This window comes from Xiphias gladius, chromosome 16, assembly GCF_016859285.1.
Source record: "Xiphias gladius isolate SHS-SW01 ecotype Sanya breed wild chromosome 16, ASM1685928v1, whole genome shotgun sequence".
Lineage (NCBI taxonomy): Eukaryota > Metazoa > Chordata > Actinopteri > Istiophoriformes > Xiphiidae > Xiphias > Xiphias gladius.
In genome coordinates this window covers 17,922,473-17,942,707 of record NC_053415.1, presented here as the reverse complement: position 1 = coordinate 17,942,707, position 20,235 = coordinate 17,922,473, and the positions used below count along the sequence as shown (strand labels likewise).

General features: G+C 39.4%; 2 protein-coding genes across 3 annotated transcripts; both read right to left on the bottom strand.

Annotated features, from left to right (window-relative positions):
- Positions 1-44: 44 nt before the first annotated feature.
- gpr161a (G protein-coupled receptor 161a) lies at positions 45-12,287 on the bottom strand. Of its 2 annotated transcripts, none has more exons than XM_040149089.1 (6): positions 11,590-12,287; positions 9,705-10,095; positions 5,854-6,575; positions 4,822-4,929; positions 3,097-3,222; positions 45-2,908 (listed from the first exon to the last, which is right to left on the bottom strand). In XM_040149089.1, exons 2-6 carry the CDS (start codon positions 10,046-10,048, stop codon positions 2,631-2,633), a joined length of 1,578 nt encoding a protein of 525 aa, XP_040005023.1. In that variant the 5' UTR covers positions 10,049-10,095; positions 11,590-12,287; the 3' UTR covers positions 45-2,630. The 2 variants fall into 2 exon arrangements, with proteins under 2 accessions (XP_040005023.1, XP_040005024.1); XM_040149090.1 differs by having other exon boundaries at positions 9,705-10,092.
- A 3,728-nt stretch (positions 12,288-16,015) lies between these two features.
- Positions 16,016-19,852, bottom strand: otc (ornithine transcarbamylase). Its single transcript, XM_040148112.1, has 10 exons — positions 19,640-19,852; positions 19,378-19,516; positions 19,189-19,270; positions 18,630-18,717; positions 18,206-18,359; positions 17,996-18,118; positions 17,718-17,771; positions 17,479-17,628; positions 16,643-16,780; positions 16,016-16,519 (listed from the first exon to the last, which is right to left on the bottom strand). The coding sequence occupies exons 1-10, from the start codon at positions 19,720-19,722 to the stop codon at positions 16,460-16,462; spliced, it is 1,071 nt and encodes a 356-aa protein (XP_040004046.1). The 5' UTR covers positions 19,723-19,852; the 3' UTR covers positions 16,016-16,459.
- Between the last annotated feature and the right edge of the window lie 383 nt (positions 19,853-20,235).

Genomic DNA, 20,235 nt, shown 5'->3' with positions numbered 1-20,235 from the left:
GGTTACATCACTTCTCAGGTGTACAGCTTTTTCTTACAAAAGTAGTACCTGTTCAAACATATGAAAATACGAGGTAAGACTGAAGCACCAGAATTGTGCTCTACTAATTATAAATCTCACAGTTCCTTTTATAATAGTAATGGAAACGATGGAGTGTATAAACTGAGGTAAACCAACATGTACCACCAAATTAATAAGATTAAGTTTTGTAGTTAAAGACCAGTTTTTTTTTCCTTACGACAGATTCGACACTGAACACAATCTTTTTCAGTGAGCTGACTTTCAGTAACCAATATAGCAACGTGCAGTAATTTATTTCTGACATTGTTGCTTTGCACTGCCCATTATGTGCTCAATATTACAGAATGCGGGCCCTTTCTACTGCATTTTCATTAATATACTGACCAATCTACTGTCCAAATGACTAATTTTGGACTTCATTAATTCATGAGCTTGTTTTTGGTCTTCACTACACCACTGCTATTATACTGCTTTGCCTCTGATGGGTCGCATTTCTCTGAAATAAAACGACAGTGGTTTCTGTGAGAACAAGTACACACGCTATGTTCAAGTGCAATTACTGTGCATGTCCACAGTCGTCTGTAGCAGAATATCATGAAATGTCAGAACTGTCCGTTTCTAATATACCTGTTGTTATTCCAGGTACCTACACAATGAGAAACACACCTCACTCTTTATGTATCTTACTAATACTACAAATGTTGGCCCACAGATTCTGTTCATACGGTGAAGCTCAGGGCTGGGCCATACATAGATATACTGTATCGCTGTAATAACTTTCATGGATCTCAATACACAAGTCAATCGTGAAATTCTGTCTGTTTCATATACCAATTGATTTTTATTCATTCCTATGTATTTACACCTACAGCCAATTTAGTGGAACTGTAATGATTAGTCAATTAATCAATTTTTGATTGACAGAAAATTAATCGTCAACTATTTTGATAAGACTAGTCATTTGTCATTATCTGAGCAAAAATATCAAAAAGTCAATGGTTCCAGCTCTTCAGGGTCGAAGATTTGATGCTTTCTTTGTCGTACTTGATAATAAACTGAATATCTTTCGGTTAGGGACTAATGGTCAGACAAAAAGACATTTGAAGACGTCATATTGGGCTGTGGGACATTCTAACAGGCATTTAAACCTGTTTTCTGAAATTTTAGAGACAAAATGAAAAATCAAGTAATCTTGCCAATAATTTGCAGATTGATTGATAATGAGAATAACCATTAATTGAAGCCCTATAGTTTAGTGTTTTCAATCCATCTGAGTGGCAGACATTTAGACATGTCGTAGTAGGAAAAGCAAAGGTGTAGTTAAGTACAATGGCTTTGTTCTAGTGTCGCCGTAAGTCGTTCATTTTATTACCTCCACCAAGGAGGTTGTGTTTTCACCCGTGTATGTTTTTTTGTTTATTTGTCAGCAGGATTACGCAAAAATTACAGAACCGATTTGCACCACATTCGGTGGAGGGATGGGCAAGGGAAGAACCCACCAAAGTTTGGTGCAGATCAAGGAATTTTTTGACATTTTCATTAATATTTTGCCTTGGAAAAAGGGATATACTCTGAGTGCCATTCAAGTTTACACCTGTTATTTTCTGACTAACTTTTCATTAAGCTTTAAAAAAGACAAATCTACCTTGTCCGCGTTCCCAGTTCAAACAAAAAACAAGCTTACTGTTATCTCCCAAAGGACTCACAAACTTTTAAAATATATTCATTATTAAGTTAAAGGCCTGCACACATGCACAGGTGTTGGCACTTATTTTGACCACTTTAGTGGTCTGATGATGTGAACGCCTGCAAGTTGTACACAGTTTTTCCCATCCATCCAACGTGATGTGAATGCAGCATCAGGATAAAGGAGGATGAAGCAATACTGGGAACTACCTGAGGTCATAATGGACCAGTAAGACTGACTCAAGTACAAAACTGGCTGTCATTAAAGGGCACAGAGTGTGAATCAAGTACACTCTGTACACACCCACAGAGTTTGGTAAAGAGGTCTATCCCAATCAGGCACAATAAGTGGAAACAACAGTGTATGTGGACCATTGATGTGCAGTACAAGCACAAATTGGCTCTTCATCTGTACCTGAACGAGAGAATCAAACATACTTTTCTTAATGAAATTAAGAATAAGTTTTAAAGAGATCTGATAACACTGTTGCGAGTCCTTTGGAGGATAGAAATGACTGTATTCTTCCATACTGCCCAGCCCTAAAGAGGCATGTTTTCTTGTTATTTCTGAGGACATACAATAACAATAATATATAGTAGTAAACATCTTAATACAACAATCAGACAGGTTACAGTAGTTAAGGCTTCCTATTTAATTACATTAATCCGTACAAAAGCTTGCAAAGACACTGATGTGGTCCGACATAGTGGAATGAATAATGTGCCTCCTCCTGTTTCCTAATAATTTCAAGTATGGGGTACCTATGTATAGCGAGACTTCATAATCTGTACCACAGAGCAGGACAAGCTCCACTCTGAGAGGTCACATATAAAAGTGTTAAGGGTGTGAAACCCTTACAGTCCACTAATGATAAACTGAGTATGGTCTAAGCATGTCCATCAAGGTACCGGACCAGCTGTGTTCAGGCTGGTTTCTCCTCCACGTCCTGCTCTTCTTCATCTCTGTCGTCTTTGACGATCCCTTCATCGATACTCTCTAGCCTCAGTCTCTGACCGTCTAGGTATCTGGGTCTCGGTGCTGCCCTCATCGTAAACAGCCCCCCCGGCAGAGCCAGACCCTCCCCAAACAGAGTGAGCTTAGCGTCACTCTCTATAGCCTTTGCCAGGCAAGAGGCAAAAGTGTCAAGAGATTTGTGTACCTCTGCGTGGACTTGGACTGAGGATGTGTTGGTGTTTTCAGCTGAGAAGAAAAATGGAGATACTGAATTATTTGGGAGGTCTATTAGACAAATGTTACCATAATCTTAGGTTTAGTGTGATTTGTTTTGTAGCTTGCTGACCACAAACTCATTTTTCAAACCCCCAGTGAGTATGAAGTGAACTCCCTCCTCTCTAATCTTTTGTGGTGCGGGGGAAAATGACGGATACCTTTGGAATGCTCCACCTGGTCTTCAAAGGTGACCGAGCTCCTCCTCTTCCCGGACGGATTCCCTTGCTGCTGTTGGTGGGAGGAGCCGTCAATGGAGAAGTTATCCAGCAGCATCACGTCTGTGCCTGTGGGGGAAGCAAAAATCCTGGTTAAATGAAAGAAGCAACTTACAAAAAACTCAAAATGTAAAAAGGGAAAATCATCTTCATACCACTGACTGCCAGAAAAGTACACAAATGAGTTGGATAATTGGACATTTCTTTGTGTTAGACATGACATTACTTGCCCTATTTACATCATCTTCAAATGAAAACATGACCAATGAAAAAGGAATGTTAGACTGACTGTAACAAAGCTGTGGGAGTATGATGCAATAGGGTTAGTAAGACCATCTGCCAGCCAGATCAACAGCTGAGTTTAAAAAGCAGGATAGCCCCAGTTTAATAGCATGAATTCACACATCTGTCGTGGATTATCTAACTTCTGCTGGTTATACTACCAGTAGGCATCAACCAAACCTGATGAATCGTTTCAGTTGTAGTGCTGGAATGATTAGTCAAATAACGGACAAATAATCCCCTGCAAATCTGATAACAAATAAATTCACTGTTCAAGTCATTTGTCAAGAAAAATGTCAAAGTATCTCTGCTTCCAGCTCCTCAAAATTTGAGAATTTTTGCTGTTTTTCTCCGTTTTTTATAATTTAAAAGTGAATGTATTTGAGGTTTGGGTTGTTAGTTGCTGGGCAAAACGAGATATTTTTAAAAAAATGCCACTTTTGGCTCAGAGGAATTGTGCTACGCCTTTTTCTCTAATATCTATCAATTACTCTATAAAATGTCAACTATGAAAATTCTCAACAGCTGAATAAATAATGGAAGTCATAGTTAGTTGCAGCCCTAGTAGAGTTGGTGGCCATGTGAAAACACTGTCTGCATATGGAGAATTTTTTTTAGATTTTTAAGCAAACTCAACCAAAAAAAAAACAAAAAAAAAAACACTTACACACTTTCCAGTAAAACTAACACTAGAAAACCTTTGTCTCCTTGGTCTGTGTCAGGCTAGCGAGCAAATAATTTGCCTACATATTATAAACAGACCAGTTAAAAGGGCCTTTGTTGGATATTCTCTACTCCTACATTGTGATGTACTTAGTTTACTGGACATGGAAGTAATTGGTTATTGTAGGTATTTTATTTGAATTCAAACCATCTATTGATTGCAAATAACTGAGTAAAATTTAGGTTGTTCGGAGATTCATAATGTCAATAATCTGATCGATTCAATTCATCATCCAGCCCTGATATCAGGTGTTGATTTAGTTGTATCACATGTAGTATCAGACAGAAGCCAGAATTCATACCAAATGCGGTCGATTTTTTTTTTTTTTAGGGGGTTGTTGATGCACGCTGTTCTCCCACAACACAATGCACAAAGGAAATGGAGGAGCTACTCAGTTGCAAAAAGTAAACCCTAAATAAAGTTAAATTGGCAGAGACTTTCCAAAGTCACAGTTTGAGTGACAGCTGACATTGCATGTATTGTATCATTACCTTTCAGTTTGATATCTTTTTTTTTTTTTTTGGCATACTCACTGCTAAAACAGCATACTATGAAGGTAAGTATATAGTAAACACTGTTTAGAATTAGTATATAGGATGGATTTGGGACACACTGATGGAGTCTTCTTCTAAATCCCTCTGCTTCCTGTGTGCAACTCTTACCTGAGTCCTGAGTGAAACTGAAGCCAGTATCTCCTGTGCTGCTCCCAGGGGCTAACAGATGCCCTCCACCCGCCAGCATGGCAGTCAGGTGTGGGGACATACCCAAGTCTGAAAGAACACAAGCAAGTTCTTATACACCATACATACATACATAGAACACACAAAATAACAGGAATGGAAATCTAAGCAGGGTTTGTATACACTACAAAAATATGTATACATACATATAATATAAATAGATCACTCATTGTATGTACATAAGTAATTTATTACACTACCAATTCAATATTTATTCCAGAACTCTGCACTAACGCCCACCTTTGCACTATTTTTTCACTGTTTACAGTTTAACCTATATATGGACATTGTAACTAGTTCCTTGTACGTAAGACTTATACGTTTGTGTTGGCTTATCTTTGCTCAGCTTTGTTTGAGCTGCGGCGATGAGCCGCTTAATCGATTAGTTGATCAGCAGAAAAGAAATTGCTAACCCTTTCGATAACCCATTAATAGTTTTAATTATTTTTCAAACAAAAACCCCAAACATTTGCTGACTAAAACTAATCAAATCCGATGATTTGCTGCTTTTCTTTGTCATATCTGATTGTAAGCTGAATATTTTTGCTTCTTGGACTGTTGGAATAAAACAAGCAATGTGACTACAGCGTCTTGAGCTTTGGGAAAGTACGGCAGACAGCTTCCACTACTTTCTCACACCTTATAGACAAATTATCGAGAAAGTAATCAGCAGATTAACTGATAATGAAAACAATTGTTAACTGCAGCCCTGAGCTTTGTTGTCTCGTTTTGGCTGGCTTTCTTTGTGCAGCTACCTGAACATTGTTCTTGGTACCGTGTGTACGTACATTGAGAGCCACTGGAAACCAGTGTCACATTCCTTGTATGTGTAAATATGCTTGACCAATAAAGCTGATTCTGATTTTTGGTCTCCGATTTGATATTTTAATATAAAGAAGTCAGAGATATACCAACTTTCTCATTCTTTCTGATCTGTATGTAAAACTCTCCCACCTGTGATTCTGTTGGAGATGCTGAAGAGTCTGGACGTCCTTTGCCGAGTGGCAAACGACTCTCTGTAGTAGCGGTCTCCAAAGCACATCCCCAGTAGCTCCTTCCTCACCGTTTTGTTCCACAGACCATAGATGAGTGGGTGGCACACTGCGCTGCAGAAGGAAAGCCATGCTACGAGAGTCTCCAGCCCCTGGGAAACACTCCCCTGTCCCCACAAAGCTTCGGTACACACCACGCCTATATACGGCCCCCAGGTCATGAGGAAGGTGCCTATCACCACTAATATGGTGATGAATGCTTTGCACTGGCTCCCTGCGTACACAAGGCTCCGCCGGCTCCCATTAGAGGAAGTTGAGGTGCTTGAGTTCTTACGTCCATTCCTCTGGGCTCCAGTGGAGTCATCCTGCGCCACAACAACAGTTCCACAGTGTACTTTACGAGCTTTCATGCGGGCAACGCGGAAAATGACACCGTAACAGGCCAGCATGATGAAAAGGGGGGGGAGGATGCACCAGGTGACCCAAAAGGCTGTGTAGCTCGGCTCTCTGTGCCAAGACGCAACACAGGTCCACTTGAAGCAGTCAAACTCGAAGGAGGACCAGCCAAACAGAGGAGGCAGACAGCCAACCAAAGAGTGTAACCACACATAGGCGATGACCACGACCGCCCGGTTTCCTGTGATCTTCATGGGGTAAATCATTGGGTACAGTACTGCGTAGTACCTGTTGTGACAAGAGAGGAAAGTAGTGAGAAAACCACTGAATAGGGAAACTTAACACCTTTCTCAAGGCATCCTTCTGGTTCAAGTAGCACAGAGACAGCTCAGGTGTGAATGTGTGATACAGAAACTAAAGCCCCCCCAGAAAAAAAAACCCAAAACAAACAATGCTGTAAAGTGTTTCTGAAAAGCTGCAAACACAGCAGAAAGAGAGGGGCTTGGTGGGAGAACAAAAACATGCACTGTAATCATAAATTCCCAAAGGTGCTTGGGGTAATTAGGACAACAGTGTGGACTGTATGCCACAGAGAAAATTGACAGTAGGTCTTAGTAACTACATTTTTACAGCCTTTTGTGATCCCTGACAACAAGAATAACAACATATTTGAACTAAGTGGTATTAAATGCTATTCCAACATACTAAGTGCAATGCGTCTACATATAAAGTCTTAATTAGGGTTGTAATCTAGTATTATTTTCATTATTGATTCATTTGTTGATTCTTTTTCTTAGTGATAGATTAATCCTATGGTGTCTAACATTTAGGAAAACGGCAACAAATTCTGTTAGTTTCTCCAGGGGGCGTCTTCAAATGACCTTTTACAATCCAAACCCAAAGATATTAAATTTACAATGATATAAAACAGAGAAAACCAGACAATCCTGAAGAAGGGAATGTTTGTAGTCCTCTTTTTACACAATTACTTAAACAGTTAAGCAAATCAAAGATTGATGACAATAATTTTGTTAGAACTATTCTTAGTAAATTATGTTCTTTTAGAGCATACTACTTATTAATAGGGCTGGATATAGTTTGAAGTTTTTGGATGCTGGTGCCAGTATGATTCCCCAATTATAGTACTGATAACAAAAGATACATTTTATATTTTGCTATCTCGTATTGAGGAATATAAACATGTTCTCCTTTTTTTTAAATTAAATTTAAAAAAAAAAAAAAAAAAGCTTTGCTTCCCAAATGCATCAGTGTTTTATTTCGTCATAACACAAAGCAGCCAAACAAGAACTTTGCCTAAATATAATACAGTCTTAAATTATTAAAACTATTACTGCACACATTAAATATCTAATCAGTTAATAAGCAAAGGAACTTAAGAATCTATTCTGACACTTGATGCCAACTTTCATTACTTTTTCGATACTTGGAGCTGGAAACACATTTTGCTTGGTACTTATAAAGTACTAAAGTTTGATACCGAACCCTATTTCTTAAAAATCTCTGACTTAAAATACTAAAACGGGGTTTAGTATGTGCCGATTAACTATGTACTATGTCAGTTTCTTATTTCTAAAAATAAGAAATCAATGGAAATAATCTTGGCTCTGCAGATGAATGGTGCATTCATGTCAGTGGATATTTGACGTTACTTTGTGTAAGCCTGTCTAATGCTTGTCACTTGAGCTGAAAAATATCGCCAGAAAAATTCCACGACCTAAGTGTGTGGTTAACTAATTTCATTTACAAGGCTACAGGCTGATCTTAAAGGGAACGAGTTTGTGAACATGAACGTGTTTCTTCCAGAGCCACGAACAGCAGAAAAATGTCAAATCTCTTACTCACTGAAGAAGGTTAACTAAAAATAGCACATCAAAATGTGGAGATGCTTTGTAATTATAATGAGGTAAAGACACAGTTCACATATACTAAAAAAAGAGTTCCTCCCAGAATATGAAAAAAAAAAAAAAAAAAAAAAATCCCTATTCATTGGCTTTTATTAAATAATTTTTTTCACAAAAGATGGTAACTGTTGTCACCCAGTAAGGGATATTATCACTGCATGTGGAATGAAACTATCTACCGCATATTTTGTTGTTCACTTTTATACCAACCGTGACAGATGTAATCACGTTCCTGCTATTCTCATACAGATGTTTTGTCCATAAAAACAGGAATTCAATTTAACAAACCAGTTTCAAAAAGTAAAATGAATGCAAATTCAAGTCAACACTTCCACCTTGGTGAGCGTTAGACATTTGATTTTAATGAATCTCTTTTGCTGAAACTATTCTCCCTGCTTTGTCAAGTTAACAAAGCCAATAGACATTGTTCTATGTAAAAGTATTTTCTAAGTTCATGAAACAAAAACTAACACCCATTAACATTTTATGAAAAGCTCCTTTTAATGTCTGTGTGGCAGGGGGTGTATTTACTTCATTTCACTTCAAAAATCAACACAAGATGTACCACATATAGGGGCCAAACTTTCTACTGTATGCACAGAACCAACGTTTTTTGTTTTTGTTATGTTTTGACCATGAAAATGCTGCTCCAAATACTGGGCCACAATTGCAAAAACAGTAATGTCCCTCTTTTTACAGTCACGATGGAACAAATGTGATGAATTTAGGAGGTCAAACATTCCCTCTCAGCAATACCCTGCCTCACACTCACTAAGACGTTGAAGCTGCCTAATATGATCACAATCTGATACCACTGGCCAATGAGCAGCAGCACCGGTGGTTGTGGTTAATTGCCATGATCAAGAGCATGGGAACAAATTCTGGTAACAAAAACGTTCCTCTTTAACTCTTAGGCCGCTGCTTTCTCTGCATAAAAATCGTCAACTGTTTTAAATTTGAATTTAAAGTTGTATCAATCAAAATTTCTATATTAAAAATGGATCACATGAGTAATGTATCATGTTTAATGTGAGAGAAGGTGCTTGTAGTGAGAATTATCACCCAACTGCAATTCCCATCACCTTTTGTTTACAAAAAAAAGCTTTGTTACATCCTGAAACTTTACTGTTTTGGGTCACTGAAAAACCTCACATAAATCTACAGTACAAAACCTCCCCAACCCTAAATGGCAAACTTGGAAAATAGCGACGAGTCGGTGAACATAGTGGTGCATTTAGCAGCTGAAGAGCCAGATATTTTTCTCAGGAGCTGGTGAAGAGCAAAATAGAGCTAAAATGAAAGTGACTATTGGACATTCATCAGGTGGTCAAACACACAACTCAAAACTGTGTCTACAGTTTGTTGCACTGCGCCAAAGTGGCCAAATAAAAAACTATCAATGCAGGTTTAAGGACACAACATTCACTTATTATTCTACAAGACGTAACACTACCAATGATTAAGCAAGTGCCTACAATCATTATTCGGCTCTAACCTGTCAATGGCGATAGCTCCAAGGGTGAGCATGCTGGCAGAGCTGATGAGCAAGTAGAGCAGGGCGGTGAAGTTGCACCACACCACCCCAAACACCCATTCTCTCTTTGCCGAGCTCACGGCCACGAACGGCAGCACCAGCATGGACAGCAGCAGGTTGGAAAGGGTCAGGCTGAACACAAACTTGTTGCTGGGTGTGAGCAGATAAGGCCTGCGATAGAGGGTGGCCACAATCAAGAAGTTCCCCAGGCAGGCGAGGAGCGTGATGGTCACAATGGAGACTGACTCCAGGGCAGCCAGACCCTCACCATTCCCCACCGCGGTGCAATTCCTACTGGTGTTCATGGTGAAAGATTGGGCCACTGGACAGGTGAAGGAATGATAGAAGACTGCTGAGGAGCAAGACATTGATAGAAAGAAAAATGATAAAAAGGATATTACATAGAAAGAATTGCTAAAATCTTAGCTAAAAAGACCCCACCACTTTGTTTGCATGTTTTAGCTCCTTAACTCCAAATCATGTGCTGTACTTAACATTTCTAAATACAAAGTGTACAGTTCAATTTTCTGGTGTATTTTTCCTACAGTTCCATAGTTGCATAATCCATAACAGTAAATATAAGGTTTAACTTAATGCATGTCACTTTATTGTTGTGTATTTAAATCATTTAGTCTATACAGTGTCAGAAAATAGTGAATATATGTCCGTCACAATTTCCCAGATCCCAAGGTGACTTCTTCCAAATGCTTGTTCTATCAAACCAACAGCCCAAAACCCAATGATACTTAAATTACAATGATATAACAAATGGAAAAGCAACAAATCCTGACATCTAAGAAGCTGGAGCCAGAGAATGTTTGGCCTTTTTGCTTGATAATTGAAGAATTGGATGGATTAAACATCTCGAGCAAGTTTCAAGAGTCTGCTATTAAATTTTCTTAATGCACAGAAATTAACTGAAACCAATGGCTGCCAGAAATTGTTAAGTGTAGTACATGTGATTTTTAGTAAAAGTGCTAAAACATGCAAACAAGTACATTTACTCAAGTAATGTACTCAGGTACAGTTTAAATGTACTTGTACTTTAAGCATTTCCCTTTTCTGCTACTTTTTACTTCTTCCCTGCATCTCAGAGGGAAATGTTTAACATTTTACTCCACTACATTTATCTGAAAGCTGTATTAAATAGTTAGTTTCAATAGAGATTAGGATTTTACATACAAAAAAACATGACTAGTTTGTGACCCATTTGTATAAATTAAATTACCCGACACCGTCTAAAGTTGTTAAAACCACCTTCAAATTAAAACATTAAAATAATCGATTTACTGACATGGTAGGTATTAAGAAAAACAGCAAATTCTCACATTTGGGAGGCTGGAACCAGAGAACGTTTAATTTGTGGATTACTTCCTCTGGCACTGGTTTATATTTTCACCATCTTCAGGAATCAGGTTAATCACGGGAAGTGTAACTGAGCCAATACTTATTTACAAGCTTTGCACCCAACTCAAGAGCCTGGAGGCTAAAAATCATGTGTGTTCAGAGCTCAGGTTTGAGCCAAATAAAGTAGTGAAAATGTGTCTAGCCTCGTTAGTTAAGATTATTTTGCAGCAGATCTGTTGCCATCTCTCAGCGCGGTTAAGGGGTTTTTTTTGGAGTGAGAAGATGGCAGTAAAAGTAAACCTTGAAACATAGTATTTAGCGACATCTTAGCTTTCTGCACAGCTCACTGCTAACGAATAAATACTTTATAAAAGTTACCGCTCGCTAACAGTAACGCTAGCTAAAACAACAACCGTTAGTTAGCTGGGGTTAGCTAAAACTTTCTCCCATTGTCCCCCCCTCTCCTTCCCCCAAAACACGGCCACTTATCCCTCTTTACCTGCTTTGGCTCGGCTCCGTGGCTCCACATTTTCTCCTCCGCGGTGACAAAACGTCCATCGTACTTGTCTTTTTATACACTATCATCCACCAACCGAGAGCTGAGCCCGAAAAAACCTCTTGAAGGATCCTGAACACCGTGAAGTGTGGTAACGTCTGAGCCGATTCACAGGCGGCCAGCTGCGGCTGCAATGGCGTCCTCCTCCCACCTCCGCTTCAGCTCCTTCTCCCAGCAGACTCCTCCGGAGTGTGTGGGTGGTCGCCGAGGGGATTTGCCTTATGCTGCCCTTCTATAAGCACTGTGGCAGATATTTCCCTCGTAGCTTGTTATGGTAGTACATGCAATGTGTGCGCTTTTTTTTCTTTTCTTAAAATCATCACGACACTGCAGGCGCTGAAAACCCCTTCAGGAGTACATTTTATCCAGCTTCTGGTGTAACATGTAGTGAAGGCGTCTGCACTAATGTTTCCAAAAAAAAAACAACTAACTCAATAAATGCGTGTCTGTTCATTTAATTAACAGGCTAGTGGTGTTTGTGAATGAAGCGACACTTTTATCCGGCTGGACCACCCACATGGATCAAAGCTTCCCGCACAAACTCGTCATCTTCCGTTATCCAATGAGAACCGGGGCGGTACCGAATCCGGCCGAAGGATGGCGCAGTCTGACCGCATGTTACACCACGAATTGAACTGTGCTGAGACCTGCAGAGGGTGGACAGAATAATAATAGTATAGTTGTTCCTCAATGCACTGCAATTAAAAAAAAAAAAAAAAAAAACACACATGCAAATAGACAAAATCACAAGACATTAATTTCACCAATTTGACAACACATGCGCAGCATTTGGCAGTTTATTAGGTAAACCCAGCTGAAACTAACGTAGTTTAATACAGCAGCCCCGCAATAAATCTTCTCTTCATGACGGTTCAGTTTTCACTGAAACGTTTTTTTAAAGGAGGTGTTGATTTAACTGTATGATCATTATAGATGCTGTAGAACTGTGCCACATTATACAGAGAGGTGTTTATTTTATTTAGCTTAACCTCATTGATATGAGTGGGCTGGAGAAAATAAAAGAAACACCTCTGTTATAACGCAATAACGCTATGTGTATAGAAACACCATTTTGTGTATTTGCAGTGTGTTTCAGTATTTTGTTGCGTTTTCCTCACTTTGCAGCATCTGTCAAATTGGTGAATGTTTTCTCAATTTGCTTGTGTATTCTCTATTTGCATGTTTTCATAAGATTCAGTGCGTTGAGTGTAGAATGTAGAAGTAACCATCATAGTCCCAAACCCTGCTGCAAAGAGGGTCCCTGGCAGTTTCAGATCATTTTGACAGATGTGGAGGAAGTATTAATCCTCTACTTAAGTAAAAAAGGTACTAACAACACACTAAAAAGGTTCCATTAATCCAACTAAACATCCTGCATTGAAAAAGTTACTTAAGTGTATGTAATAAGAAAAATGTACTGAGTATCAAAAGGTAAAAAAGGTACTCAGTGAAGAACAATGTCCCCTGTGAATGTTTTATTATACATGACTGTTCAAAAGTTTTAGGCACCAAGTACATTGAGGATGCTGTCACAAATAATGCAATTAATAGATTCTATTTAATCAGTTAACCTCATGAAAAGTGCAGTAAACAGAAAAAGAAAAATCTTCAATCAAATCACTACTTGGTTTGACCACCCTTCACCTTTAAAGCAGCACCGGTTCTCAGTACACTTGTGCACGTTTAAAGGTCGTTGGCAGGTGGGTTGTTCCAAATATCTTGGAGAATTTTCCAGTTTCTGTGGATCGAGACTGTCTCATTGTCTTCTCTCTTTATGTAATCCCAGACTGATTCCATGATGTTAAGATCAGGGCCCTGCAACTAATGATTAGTGCTGTGAAAAAAAGTATTTGCCCCCTTCCTACTATTTTTGCATGTTTGTCATACTTAAAATGTTTCAGATCATCAAAGAGCATTTAATTCAAGGCAGACATGAGTGAACAGAAAAGCAGCTTTTAAATGATCATTCCATTTATTGAAGGTAAAGAGTTATTTAAAACCTATATCACCCATGTGAAAAAGTAATTGCCCCCTGAACCTAATAACTGGTTGTGCCACCTTTGGCGGCAAAAACTGCAAGCAAACGTTTGCGATAACTGGCAATGAGTCTTTCACATTGCTGTTTAGGAATTTTGGCCCACTCTTTGCAGAATTGTTTTAATTTCAGCCACATTGGAGGGTTTGAGCATGGACTGCCTGTTTAAGGTCATGCCACAGCATCTCAAATCGAGTTTAAGTCTGGGCTTTGATTAGGCCCCTCCAAAATCTCCAATTTGTTTTTCTAGAGCCATTCAGACGTGGACCTACAGGTGCGTTTCGGATCATTGTCCTGCTGCATAACTCAAGTGCGGTTGAGCTTGAGGTCACGACCTGATGGCCGGACATTCTCCTTCAGGATTGTCTGGTAAAGAGCAGAATTCATGGTCCCATCGATTACGGCAAGTCGTCCGGGTCCCAAAGCAGCAAAGCAGCCCCAGACGATCACACCACCACCTCCATGCTTGCCTGTTGGTACGTCGGCTTTATTGCAGAATTCTGTGTTATTTTTGCGCCAGATGTAACAGGAACCACACCTTCCAGAAAGTTCCACTTTTGACTCGTCAGTCCACAGAATATTTTCCCAAAAGTTTTGGGGGTCATCAAGATGGTTTTTGGCCAGTGTGAGACGAGCCTTTGTGTTCCTTTTGGTCAGCAGTGGTTTTCGCCTTGGAACTCTCCCATGGATCCCATTTTTGCCCTCTTTCTTATTGTGGAATCATGAACACTGACCTTAACTAAGGCAAGTGAGTCCTGCAGTTCTTTAGAAGTTCGTCTGGGTTCTTTTGTGACTTCCTGGATGAGTCATCAATGCGCTCTTGGAGTAATTTTTTCTAGGCCGGCCACTCGTGGGAAGGCTCACCACCGTTCCAAATTTCCTCCATTTGTAGATAATGGCTCTCACCGTGGTTCTCTGGAGTCCCAAAGCCTTAGAAATGGCTTTGTAACCCTTTCCAGGCTGATAGACGTCAATGACTGTTTATCATCTGTTCTTGAATTTCTATAGATCGCCACAACATGTGCTGCTTTTTGAGATCTTCAAGGCTACTTCACTTTGTCAGAAAGGTTCTATTTAAGTGATTTCTAGATTCAACAGGTCTGGCAGTAATCAGGCCTGGGTGTGGCTTGTGAAATTGAACTCAGCTTTCAAAAAAATGTGGTTAATCGATTGATTAAGGGGGGGCAATTACTTTTTCACATAGGGCCATGTGGGATTGGGTAGCTTTTTTCCCTTAATAAAAAAAAATTTAATTTAAAAACTGCATTTTGAATTTACTCAGGTTATCTTTGTCTAATATTGAAATTAGTTTGATGATCTGAAACGTTTAAGTGTAACAAATATGCAAAAAAAGAAGAAATCAGGAAGGGGACACATACTTTTTCACAGCACTGTATACTCCTTATGGATTTATCTCCTGATTAATAAATGGTTTGGTTTGTAAAAATTCAGAAAGTGGAGAGAAATCACAATTACCCAGAGCCCAAAATGACATCTTCACAATGCTTGTTTTCTCCGACCAAAGGTCCAAACTTTAAAATGATTAAAATTGAATTAAATTCTTAAAAGGGAAAATGGCAAATCCTCACATTTGTAATATCATACTTAAGTAGAAGCAAGTAAGTAGGGATAACTCTTGGCTTCCGGAGATGCTTATAAGTATAGCTCTTAATATAAAGAGAGTCCCGAATTACTAAACTGACCACTACTGTGGTTCCACAGACACAAAAACTGGACTACTAGAGACTATGGACTGAAATTACTTACTGAATAGTGTGTGATATCTTTATTTATAGTGTTTGAACAACAATTTGATTCTATTAGTCTTGTTTCATCTTTTCTGCATCAAGGGCTCTTGAGGGACAAAACTCAGAGGCAGCATTACAAAGGCAGAGAATATGATGTAGAAGGCACATGTGTATAGATTGATACTTAAAAAAAATTACATAAAAACATGTTTAACCAGATGGTAGTGATATTCGTATTATAACACAATGTTCATTTGCATTAAGATATCTACAAATCTACAATACCTGAGTTTGTGTCCATTTTAAGCCCATTCGCTAAGTAGTGTAAACTTTCTTTAAAATTAAAAAGTTATTTGGGGGGGGGGCTAGGGGGGCTATGCTGATCTTAACTGTGTATATGATTACATGTGATCCAGACTGATGTTGTGGATTACCTTTCACAAGTCCATTTCTATTCAAATCTACAAGATGATTTTCTTACTGTGCTGATTCAAAAATGTAAAACTGAAACTAAAAAATACTCAGGTCAGTCTGCAGTAAGTAATGTATATATATATATGAAAAAAACATGTAAAAAGGTATGGTAAGCTTTGGCTGATTTCTTGTACGAGTTGCTGTTGGAGAATTTTGTGAAGTCATGTTAAACAAGTTGAAAAAAGGATAAGTAATATTTTCTTTTTCAGTAACACACATCTAACCACGTCATTCTCACTGTAAACCTCGTGCACCCCCCTAATCCTCGCCCTCAATCACAGTATATGCAGCATGTAAACAGATAACTTTGCACGGCGCTAGTCTCCTATTGAACAGCGAGACAAGGCAAACCGTGTTATCTGTGCTCTAAATCAGCAAGTGAAATAAACAACGTAAACATACTACTTTTGGGTGATCGTTCTAGTCTTTGTCGTGGTGCAATGAATGGGTGTAATCTGACAGTGAACAAGAAATCAGCCCCAACTGCAGCGGCACCTGCAGTATGACTGTCATACACGATGACAACACGAGTAACAAGCCACTTTAAGACCTGAAGTTAAAACTTTGGCATGGGGATCTGTGTAGTGTAGTCAGTCAGAAGAGAAACCATCAGACCCTGAAAGAGAGGAGACGCATGCTGATTAATATCCTCTACATGCTGGAGGCAAAGACTATTCTGACAGGATCAAATTAAACTCTTACGAGTTTACAGCAAAACCATAATAGTGTTTCATCTCACCATGATTGTCCACTTCCTATTCTCAGCCTCAGGGAAGACGAGGGAGCGGGAGGAGTAGAATACCTGGTCATCCACCTCCTCCATTTTACGGGGGAGACAATGCAGGAAGGTCCAGTCTGGTTTGGCCACACTTCCTGTCTGTAATGAACCAGAGCCAAACCATGAAGTTGTTAATGAATTTGTCTTATATAGGTGTGTGGAAACACTTGGTGACATAACATAAAGGAAGAAAAGAAACCAACGTAGAATCCCTGTGCATGCTCTGCTGAATCATTTTGGCTTTAATCCTATCACAATTGTCCAGAATTCATTTTTAGTGCCTTTGCCCATGCATAGTTCTAGAAATACGGGATTTTTATTGACCAAATTAATTATTATGCATTTTTCCAGATAATATCACCCTGCCAGTTTTGTGCATGTAATAATGTACTGTGCAAAGCATTTTATAAAACTGCATCTAGTTTTATTTTAACTTTGCTTCCTTATTTATATATTGGATGAAGTCTGTAGTTTACCATACAGGCAGCTTGCAGAAGGTTAAATGCGGCTGCTTTGTTTAAAGCCAGTGCAACAGCTGGTCAGAAAGGAGCTTGTTTGAGACGAAGAATTACTTTTTCACTGAACTGATTTGCTTACTGTCATAGTGTGTGTGTGTACGGCTGTCAAAAGGGACCAGTGTAGGAACAGTCCCAGGCAACTGCTAATTTTACCGAAAGCTACTGGCATGTTTGTGGGTGGTCCATATTGATTTCTACACCAAAAAGAGATTCTAAAAAAATTTTAAAAAATGTGGATTCTGCCTTCAATAATAATACTAAAATAAGGTCCTTCTTTACCTGCATTGTAATCTGATAGCCTTGAAAGTCTTTGAGCTTCTTATTCTTCTCCTCCTCTTGTCCCATGCTGACCCAGGTGTCAGTGACCAAAACATTGCTGCCATGGGCAGCCTCCATTGGGTCAGAGGTAAGAACAAGCTGGGTCCCATGCTGAGAGAAAATGCAAAGTCATATTAATTCATAAGAAGTCCTTTGACCACAGGTCTGTTTATAATAATGACACCTGAAGTGGAGTTCACCTCTCTGGAGAGTCTCTGTGCCTCTTGAATAATGCTCTTATCTGGCTCATACCCCTGTGAATGCAGATACAGTTTTAGTTTTGCTTCTGATCAGGCATAATGATGCACATTACAATAACAGAACCACAACATCTCCTCTCACAAGACTGCGGAGATGAGATGCCCATGGTTGACTGCATGAATCTATACCTGCAAACTACAAAACAAGAATCTACAAACAAGAAGATAAGTGAACTAAAATAGAGGTCAAACGCACATGATGGTAAAAAGAGGCAAACCTTTGGTGTGGCAATCTTAAGATGAACTCCCAGTTTGGCTGCAGTCATCATGAAAGAGTGGAGGACGTTGTTGCCATCTCCAATCCAGCTCACTGTTAATCCACTAAGGGACCCATAATGTTCCTGAGGGAGGATGGTAGTAATTTAGAAAACACTACGTGATTATAATTTACTGGATGAAAACTGTAGTAAACTGAAAGGCTGCAATACCTGTAAAGTCAGGAAGTCAGCCAGAATCTGGATTGGGTGGTAGAGGTCACACAGACCGTTGATGATGGGGATGGAGGCCTCCTTATCCAGCTCCTCCAACGTGGAGTGGCTGTACACTCGAGCCAAGACAATATCACAGAGTCCTGAGAGAACCCTGTGGAGAAAGCTTGGAGATTACTTGCACCCACGGGGATGTGGTTCATATGCTGAATTAGGGGTGGAAATCTGGTTGGGAAATGCTGTTCTTTCCCTTCAATGATTAATGCAGCAATGAACAAAATCAGAAGATTGTTGTCAACCTGAAAAGCTCACTGGTATGATTATGTGTAAAGGACAGTTACACTAAAAATAAAAAGTAGAATAGGTACCCAAAAGAGACATTTCAATACGTTACTTTTTTTTTTGGTGAAATCATAAGACTCACCTAGCTGTGTCTTTGCAGCTCTCATTCACTCCCAGGTGGATGTCCTGAGAGGTGAGGAAACAGGGGTGTCCACCCAGCAAGGCAAAACCTGGGAGTATGATATTAAGTCAACTTCAGTTCCCCTAAAAGCCAAATAATGCTTGAAAAATGCACGAGTATTTAAATCAAATAAGTGAAGAACAATGTTAAGTTTTGACCTGGGACAGTACAGGGAAAGAGAGGAGTGAAAATAGCTGTTCAGAGGCAGAGTGCTTTGTTCCAGGGATGTACTGAAATTCACCTTTCAGCAGTTCTTTTGTGTCCATTTCAACAATGACTTTGAGGAGTAGTATCAGCCCAGCTAACAGTATGAGGATACACTTTTGTAGGAGTGTTCAGATAAATGTAATAAAGGGAAGATTCCGTGTAGCTCATTTGTGTAAACATAACACTTGGAAACTAACTAGTTCCTTTATAAAAGTTAGCCTGGCGTGGTCCCTTCCATTATTATTCATGTGAATGTGTAACTGAGCCCCATGGCCCACACCAGTGTAGATGCTTCCATAAAAAAAACTGACACCTGTTTCCGTGGACATTCTTGTTCTGGTGCTCCTCTTCTCAAAAATCATAGCAATCGACTTTCCTTGCAGAACAGGAAGATACTGAAATAGAAAGAACAGCCAGTGCCCTTCGCTGACCCAAAGAGGCTGCACAGTAGAACTTAACAAATGGACACTAAAGTCAGTATTAGATAGCTAAAGTAAGACACCTGCTTTTCGTGCTTGATCCGATGTTTTAGATCCCCTGACACCCACAGCAGCCTCTTGATTTCATCTGAGCTGAAATCTTTCAATGTGAGACAACTGCGACCCTTTAAACTCACGGAACCAAGAGAAGCAGCTCCAACGCTGAAAAAAAAAAAAAATGCACAAAGAAAGGCATAATGCATATATTATCCCTTGCGCTAACGATACTTTCGCTGCTGACAAAACTTGACTGATCAGGATGCTAAATTATCTGAAACGTCTTACCCAAACCCTCGTGCCGAACGATTGTGCAGAGTTTTCAAACATTTGAAAACTGAGCCGTTTACGGATAACAGCTTAGCAGACATTGCAGATCGAAATGGAAATCCAACGGCAGCTCAATTTTCGTGTTGATATATCATCAGAGGTTAAAAAAAAAAAAAAATTCACGCCACCGAGACCTACCCTACACGTGGATTTTGAGCCACAAGCCAGTCCACAGCGCGTCACCAGCTGACATCACCGCAGGGCGAGGGAAGGAGGCGTGGCTTCATTCGGCGGTAGCGTAGTGTTACTGCCTGTCGGTCAATCGGTTCGTAATATCTGGCCTGTTCAGTTAGATTTTGTGGTAAAACAAAGCATAGGTAAGGCTAGTTTTTCAACAGCTAGAAATGGGGTTGATAAGCAAAAACATACAGCAAGCACTCCGGATGTAACTCTTTCCCGTGGCAAACAATAAGGGGAAGATGTAAATGTCGTTTTTTTTTTTTTTAATTTTTGTATTTTGTATTTTCATAATCTCACATTATTTAACTGTCCGGAATGGCAAATTGAATTCGGTTAGAAAACATCGGTGACATCGCGAAAATACATTTGAACAA